This window comes from Rhinolophus sinicus, linkage group LG13 (genome assembly GCF_036562045.2).
Source record: "Rhinolophus sinicus isolate RSC01 linkage group LG13, ASM3656204v1, whole genome shotgun sequence".
In the NCBI taxonomy this organism is placed as follows: domain Eukaryota; kingdom Metazoa; phylum Chordata; class Mammalia; order Chiroptera; family Rhinolophidae; genus Rhinolophus; species Rhinolophus sinicus.
Window position 1 is genome coordinate 1,077,954 of NC_133762.1, and position 8,884 is coordinate 1,086,837.

Sequence of the window (8,884 nt, forward strand, 5' to 3'; positions counted from 1 at the left end):
AACTCAAAGAAGAATTCTCTGCTGTATTGGTGCTAGAGTCAAGGGGGAAAGACTGCAGGGTAAGCTGAGCTGGAGCTGTTCAAACCGGCCAATGTCAGTGATAATTAATGACCTGTGCTATTCTGTTGCACAGCTCACATGATGGCAGTGGTATTAATAGCCATGTGAACAACTTCAGGATGGAATTTGGAATATATTATAATTTGTATGGATAAATGAAAGACAAAATATGATCAGAACACCGGGACTCTTAGAGGAGGTATATTTTTCTTTTACAAATATTGAGAAAAAGGGACCAAGCTGAAATGTTTAACTAAAAAGAATATGATAAATATACTTATACAAGATACCCACTTAATAGGATGATTTGGATGTATATAATTTTTTTTGACGGGAAAGTATTTTATAACATTAACTGATAATGATAAGGTTATAAAATACGACCTGTAGAGTCCATTTTTTAAAAATAACTACTTTAGCACAATATGCTCACGTGTAAATAAATAAATATACAGAGAAGGGAAGGAAACGTGAAGCATGAACACAAGTACATGTATATGGTACTCATATTTGGTCCTAACTTTTTTTTTGGCTTTTCTTTTAATTTTTTTCTAATCCAATTAAAATATGTTGTCTGTGTATGAAAAACAAATGGAGGATGGTAGCCGCAGAAGGAATGGTAAGATATCATGACAGCTGCCTGAGTGAAATCTCTCCACAGTCTTTTGGAACAACCCGAAACAAACACCCTACAACACAAAACTACACAGACTAATAAAACTAACAAGATAAATAAATAAAACCACTCAAAATACTATATATTTGGCAAAAGTAGAAGGTTGGGAACACTGAACGTTTCAAAATACTTATAAACAAACAAGGAAACAAGTCACCAAATGCCACAAAGCTGTTGCTACAGCTTCTACTGTGAGAATGTGGGGCCAGCAAGAGGGATCTGAATAAATTCTATGGAAGAGAGAAGAAGAAACCAGAGAGCATACAACTGAACAAAATTCACCACTGAAGGGGAGCCCTAGTGTGTCAGAGAACTGGTTTCAGGGAAGAGATTTAAAAGTACACGGTGCTTGAGGTGACAGTGTCCAAAATGCTTTGCCTCTGGGGGTGGAAAGTGGGTAATGATACTGAAAAAGGAGATGAGTTCTTTGGGTACTGGTTGGTTAAGAGAAAAAGAAGTAAGAAGAGGAAATTTAAGATTCTGGAAGAATAGGACAGCAAAAATTCAGAGGACTCACAGCCCATTGCTTCCTAGGCAGACGGTTCACTCAGCCGACCTGAGTTGCCCGCATCCTGCACATTCCCAGTAAAGGCCCTTGGCCAGTATCAGGGGGATGAGCTCTGAGCCCCAGTCATAGTCTGCCTGATAAGAGTGCTTTTGTATGCCTGAGGCCTGGGGCCATGCCTGCTGCACTAGTTTGATCCCATAGTTTATGCTAACAAATGCCACTTATGGTGAATGCTTGATTTTGCTCAAAGGAGGCTGGCGTCTGGGTAGCAGAGGCATGCAGTGCAGTTGCTGAATGCCTCTGTGACTGACTCCTAATAAAAACTCTGGACATCACAGCTCAGGTGAGCTTCATGGTGGGCACAGCCTTTGCACCTATTGTCACCCGTCATTACTGGGGGAATAACTGCATTAGGACAACTCCCCTGGAAAGAACACCAGGAAGCTTGCACTTGGTTTCTCCTGGAATTTTCCTCGTGCATATTTTTCTTTGTTAATTTTAAACTATCATTTTTCTGTAATAAATTGTAATCAGGAGTATAATAGCTTTTCTGAGTCCTCCAGGGGACAAAAGATCAAATAACATACAAAGGCAAGAGAAACAGACGGCATCAACCCTTCTAAAACAACATAAAGCTCAAGGTCACACAGTTGAAGCATTTTCAAGACACTCAAGAAAATAAAGGTTGAACAAGGGATTTTTATCCAGTCAAACTAACTTAAACATCAAGGTTACTGACAAATAGGTTTAAGGAGGTAACAACTAAGAGAATACTGTACTCATGAGCTTCTCTTGAAGAATGTGAGTTTGATCCAACCAAAGGATGACTGGAGAAACCGGTAGCTACCGTGTTTCCCCAAAATAAGACCGGGTCTTATATTAATTTTTGCTCCGAAAGACACATTAGGGCTTACGCTCAGGAGATGTCATCCTGAAAAATCATGCTAGGACTTGTTTTCCGGTTAGGTCTTTTTTTCAAGGAAACACGGTATGAGATGCTTTGAGGATGCTTCTTATCTGTGCTTGTTTCTCCAGCCTTGAGATCAGGGCCGGCTACAGGGTGGTATACACTGCTTTTACTGTTCAGCAGAACTTGTAAGAGGAAAGAAAGTAACGTGTAAACCCTAAGTGTTTGGGATTTGACTATGCTTAGTCCTGGGTGATGCTGAAAACTCACTATTGGAGGAATATGTGAAGGGGGAGAGTAGAAAACTGATTCAGGCAAACCTACCCAACTTTGGAGCTGCTTCCAAAAGGCCACCAACAACGGGACATGCTCTAACCAAATTGCCCCGACAAGCCAGTATCAAAGGCTCCTTGGTTATGTGAAATGGCAGCTAAAACATGGAGGCATAGAAGAGTCAGGGTTGGGCAATTAATGGCTCCATATTTCTACAGGCAGCGTGGGCTGGAGCTGAATAGGTGTCTCCTTTAAGTGGACATGGGCTCTCCTCTACCTGTGGTCCCCACTACTCAGTGTGGTACCTCCAACATGAGTCTAAATGCCAACGCCATATGTTTCCAATTCTTTGGACCACTTCCCCTGTGTGAACTACTATCTGTCACCTGTGTGCACTTGAGAAAAGCTTTGGCGATCCTCATTAAAATGCAGAATTGTCCTGTTCTATATAGAGCAGGTCATAACCCTAGTTCTCTCGTGGCCATAAATCATCGATGACCTGGAGTGCTGAAGGCAGAGTCTCAACACCTATTCTCACAGAGATTAAAATGTATTCATACTATTTTTCTGGAATTATAAATCAGTTCATTCAATAAAGAAAACTGTTTACCCCAAACTTCTACCACTTCTAGATCCTTTGCCAGAGGTATCACTATTGTAGTATGATATGTATCCTTTCACATCTTTCTCTGAACATTTGCATATATATGTGCTCCCACTGAAAATATATAGTATAATATCCATGGGTATAAATTTTATAAACTTAATGTTGAACAAAAATGCCAATAATAAAGGAGTACATAAAGGTAAAAACACAGGCACGATTATAGTGTTTAGGGATGCATGCTTAGGAGGTAAAACTGTAAAGAAAAACAAGGAAGCCATTACCATAAAATCAGGATAGCAGTTAACTTCAAGAAGAAATGGGTTTGGGGGCAGGTAATTGGAAGGAGACACAATAGTAGTTTCTAGGCTGGTGGTAATATTCTTTCACCGGGAGACTATTTACATGGTGTTCACTTTGTGATAAAGATAAATGGCTATCTTTATTTTGGACACTTTTCTGTGTATGGACTATAAGAAGAGTGAATAAGAATAGTAAATGTAAAGCAAACATGTTGATTGAGAAAATAAGAAAAATACTTTATTAATTTGAATAAAAGTGATAAAGAGTAAAAAGGAACTTAAAACATGGGGGACAAATAGAAATAAACGGTAAGCCGAAAGACATAAATTCAAGTGTATTAATGATTACATTACATGAAAATGTATTAAATACACAAAATAAAATCATACAACTGTCAGAATTGATTTTAAAATGACATATGTATCGTATACTACTTATAATAAATGGTCTTTAAATGTGAAGACACAGTAAGGTTTAAAGTAACAGGATGGGAGAGTTCCAGCTCTGACCAGGACGGAGAAAGCCATACTCCTTGAAGTTAGATGGACACTCTTGAAATAAGTGGCTCATCTGAAGAAGAGATAGAAAATAATGAGAGAAAAAACAAATGCACAGATCCTTATATCAAAACCAATATCCAATATCTAACATTCATGTAACTGGATGCCCCAAAAGAGAAGAAAAAGAGATTGATTTGAAGCAAAGCTGGAGTGACTATACGTGGAGGTGTCATCCACCTGGCTCCCCCCAGCCCGTCCCCTTTCCTGGTTCCAGCATTCCTGGCCTATGGTTTGAAGCCCTCTCCCCTATTGACTGTGCTCTGTTTTCCTTCTGGTGAGAAAAGAATGCTGGAGCAGCCTGGGGTGAAGCAGAGGCCCCTTCCCCAGACAGGGCTAAGGTTTCAGAATTGTTTGATAGATGGCTCCTCTCCCCCTCTCCAACGGGGTCCTGTAGGGAGCCATCTGGGACCTGCAGCCAATTTTTCCTTTTTGTGGGGAAGCCTTCTAGGTGCTTTACCCGTCTGAACTGAAATTGGCCACTTTCCTTGCTTTCTCTGACGCTCTACTCCACTGGCTTCCTTCCAACTGTGCAGGCCATTGTTTTACAAACACATTTTTGTTTGTTTGTTCTCTGCCTTATCTCTTTTGGTGCCATGGAAGTGCTGCTGTTCCTCAGGATTCTGCTCTCGTGCTCACCTGGATAAGATCTATTTAGCCCAACATATTCACCTCCGTGACGGCATCCGTAATCTATTGCAGAAAACTTCCCAACTTCTCTTTCCAACTCTGTCCGCCTTCCTCAACGCTAACGCACTGCTTCAGACTCATCCCAGGATCTTATACTCAGTTCAGGTTCACCATGTCCCAAACTGAAGTCCTACTGTCACCCCTTCCCTCCTTGGCCCCCCACACTCTTTTTCCTGTACTTCTTGGTTTGTCAACACTGAAAATCTTTTACTTAGCAGTCAAAGCCTTACATAAGTCCACCTTCATATCTGAGCTCACATAGCAAGTCAGTCACCAAGTCCCTATCCGTCACCACTGCTGCTTCTCCAGTTGAAACCCTTAATGTGATTCATGATTAGCAAGGCCGAGTGTTCCGGAATGCTCTTCTCACTCGTCACAATGGGCTGTGAGGTTCTCTCACAGCTCTGGAAGTGAGAATGTGCTCTTCTCCTAGTGACAATCTTCAGGCCTCTGGTGGCCTCCAAGATGACGTCCCCCTTTGGGCTCTCATTGTCTAGCTGTCCTGTTCTCCCCAAACCAGCTTCACATGCTCCTTATGCCCGGGTCTCATCAAGCTTCCCGAGCAGGTTGTGCCCTCCAGCTGTTCACCTGCTTTCCCTCCAGCTGGGCAGGGGGGAGGGGAGTGACTGTCAGGACCCCTCTGGGAGAGGCTCCAATAGCATCGCATTACGAGTCCCTCTTCTGTGCCTATAGCCCCACACAGGTGACTTTCTCATTCACGCTCAGTCAGCTCTGAGCGCATGAGGGCAGGGCCTGTCTGCTGGGCCCCATAGTACATGTTTAATGAACGTTTGTAGAATGAAGGAGAAATAATGAATGGAAAATAACAGTGAACGCCCTCTTGCTTTGCAGCTGCAAGTCCCAGGAAAGCCACTGTGCCCGCGTCTCGGGCTGCCACTTGCCCCCTTGGGCCCATGGCCGGCTGCCTCGGATGTGCTCACAGCCCTATTGCTGCAGAGCTGCAGAGCTAGGGGAGCACTGACGGATAAATGATCAGACCGAGTGCCTTTCCTGACCCTGTAACCACAGTCGTGTCACTTCACAGCTCTGCGCCACCTCTGTGAACCCACAGGGTTGATGGTGATAGATTTCACAGCCTTTCTTTTCATCTGGATAATAACAGGCTATTTCCACAGAGTACTAGCTTTGTTCCTTTAAGTGAAACATAATGGAAAATGTCACCTGAAATCTAGACTAAGGAGAAATACTTCGGTCTCTACATGCTCAGTGGATCCTGAGGTCATGTTAACATTAGGCAGAATGCCAGATTCTATTACCAATAGTAGTCATTGTCCAGATACTGCAAGAAGGATATTTGTCAGGAATAAAAGCTTGGTTTCCAGGTACTGGTTGTCTTTGCATAATAATAATTATGTAGAAAGCGCAATGGTAGGAGGGCAGGCAGAGTGCGCATAAGATCAGGCTGATGCGAGAGGTCTGAGGTGTTCTGTACATCAGAGAAAATACCTTTGGCTCAGGTAATGCCCACATGACTAGTTTGAGGTTATCCAAGGAAAGCATGTGTGTGGAAATTTGCTATATTTTGGGGAAGCCGGGCAGCCCGTAGGTATTTTACAACATACAAGATCTGACAATTAAGTTCATGAACTTGTTGCAATGATGTTGCCAACCTTTTTTGATATCAGAGAGATTCTTCATTATGAATTTATACCAACTGGACAGTTAAGCAAGTTGACTATTTGGAAGTGCTAAAAAGGCTGCATGGAAAAGTTAGGTGACCTGAACTTTTTGCCAACAGTTCATGGCTCTTGCATCACGACAATGCACCAGCTCACACGGCACTGTGTGTGAGGGAGTTTTTAGCCAGTGAACAAATCACTGTATTGGAACACCCTCCCTACTCACCTGATCTGGCCCCCAATAATTCCTTTCTTTACCTGAAAATAAAGGAAATATTGAAAGGAAGATATTTTGATGATATTCAGGACATCAAGAGTAATATGACGACAGCTCTGATGGCCATTCCAGAAAAAGAGTTCCAGAATTGCTTTGAAGGGTGGGCTAGGCGCTGGCGTTGGTGCATAGCTTCCCAAGGGGAGGACTTGGAAGGTGATCGTAGTGATAATTCAGCCATGAGGTATGGAGCACTTTTTCTAGGATGAGTTTGCGAACTTAATTGTCCGACTCATGCTTGCCATATACTTGTTTGTGGCATTTTGCTGTAGACTTGGAAAGCATACATTCAGTGTTCCCTTTGGGTTTCATTCCCGTCCTCTCATTACTGGCTGTATGACCTCGGACAAGGTATGTAACTCTCCTGAGCCTCCGTTACTTGTAAAATGGAGACGATCACAATACCCACCTTGTAAGGTTATTATGAGGCTCAGTGGGGATTGCAAGTGCAAGGTCTGGAGAGCAGCACTGACACATCCTGTGCACCTAGGAAGTCTTAACTCTTTATCATCGTCACCGTCCTCATCACCACCATCGTCTTTATTAACTTGACGACACAACCATCCTAACAGGTTGGGAGCCCAGACCACCCTGTGTGGCATGCTGCCTTGGGGTTTGCACTAAGAGCTGACTGCTGCCAAACATCATGCGGCAAGCATATCGTCACGTAAAACATCAATGGTTCATTTTTATAACGTGCTCTTATTACTCAGTTATACGTCCTCCACTAATGCATAATGCCTTAAAATGACTTCTTTTATTCTTACTTGGGTCACCTACTGCCACCCATTTCCTATCCTCTATGGTATTGTCACAACTCTTTCTTTTTATAGCAATAATTGAGAAAATCTGACAGTGGCCACACTTTCTATGAAGAGTACGTATACATTTTGGTGGATATTGATTCTAGACATTGCCACTGATGCTGGTATTGCCCCCGCCACCCCCAGGCCTCCGTTGCATACAGAGCATGGTCTTAGGCCAGGTGAGGGAGTCAAGACTGATATCTTTGTAAAGAGATGGTCCTGGTCCTCTTTTGAACAAATTGATGACCGTGTTTCCCCGGAAATAAGACCTAGCCGGACCATCAGCTCTAATGCGTCTTTTGGAGCAAAAATTAATACAAGACCAGTCTTATTTTACTATCACATAAGACTGGGTCTTATAATATAATATAATATAATATAATATAATATAATATAATATAATATAATATAATATAATATAATATAGTATAATACCCGGTCTTATATTAATTTTTGCTCCAAAAGACTCATTAGAGCTGATTGTCTGGCTAGGTCTTATTTTCTTGGAAGCACAGTAAGAAACAGAGTAAGCTGTGTTTTAAAAACCTGGTAAGAACATTCATCCTGGGTTTTAGGTATAGTGGTAATCTTTAATTCAAGTCCAAGCAATTCTTCTCAAAAGGCCAATCTGTCTTCTGAGCTTGACTCTTGTCTATCTTAAGAAAGCTGCTTGATAGTTTCTGGGCAAAGCCTCCTTGGATTAATGTTATGGAATAAAGTACAGACGATACTGGTTGGGCTATCTTCTACTTTTCTCTATATTTAGTGCTCGTTGGCAGTTCTCTTCCTTTTGTAGGTGACTCGGACCAATCAGTCTTGTCAGAGTATCTTCTGACAAGGTTGCAGCTCAAAGCACACAAGCCGGGTGACGTCTGTGGAAGCTCCTGTTGTGAAAGCTGCTGGTCCTATTATTTGACACCTTGCACGTTGGAAAGCCCAGGTTTTAGGTGAGAGTCTCATCCACTCATACAGTGACTGCATTCATGGATATTTCCATGGTTACAGTTAAAGACAGTTCAAAGGATTTTTGGATTGAAAAAAAAAAATGTTTTATATGCACATATAGAGCTAGAATAGTTGCTGTAGATTCCCAGAAATGCACTTTCTGAAATCTTACCTTTTTTATATATAAAATCATATTAAGGAATTCCGATAGAGTAATAAAAGTCCTTATATAAGCAAGACATAGTCTAAATGAAACTCGATTTATAGTTGATAACAGAAACCAATAAATGTACCGGGAAAAGAGACGTGCTGAGGAAGCAGTTCAGTCTTTTTTTCTCTCAAGGTATCTCATTTGATTGTGCTATTTTCAGAACGATCTTCTGCTTACAGCAGAGGAACTGAGATGAACCCAGATACACAGCCTTGCGCGCTGGGGCCTGGTGCTGCTCACCCTCACTCATCACCTTCCCACTGCTGACAACCTTATCGTCTCCGTGGAAGGTGTTCTTCGTCAGGGAATGCTTGGTTCTTGACCTCCCTCCATATACTCATGAAAGAGATCACGGCCGCAGGGATTCTCGTGAAAAACTTTCAAGGGCTTTTGGGCATTAAAATTGAATCTCTTGATTCATCTCATGGAC

General features: G+C 42.0%; 1 protein-coding gene across 1 annotated transcript in view; it reads left to right on the forward strand.

Annotated features, from left to right (window-relative positions):
* The window catches only part of LOC109459017 (uncharacterized), a 30,165-nt gene extending 24,616 nt beyond the window's left edge, over positions 1 to 5,549 (forward strand). The window contains 1 exon segment of the mRNA XM_074318043.1: positions 5,431 to 5,549. Coding sequence (XP_074174144.1) covers positions 5,431 to 5,549 — 119 coding nt within the window.
* Positions 5,550 to 8,884: the final 3,335 nt, after the last annotated feature.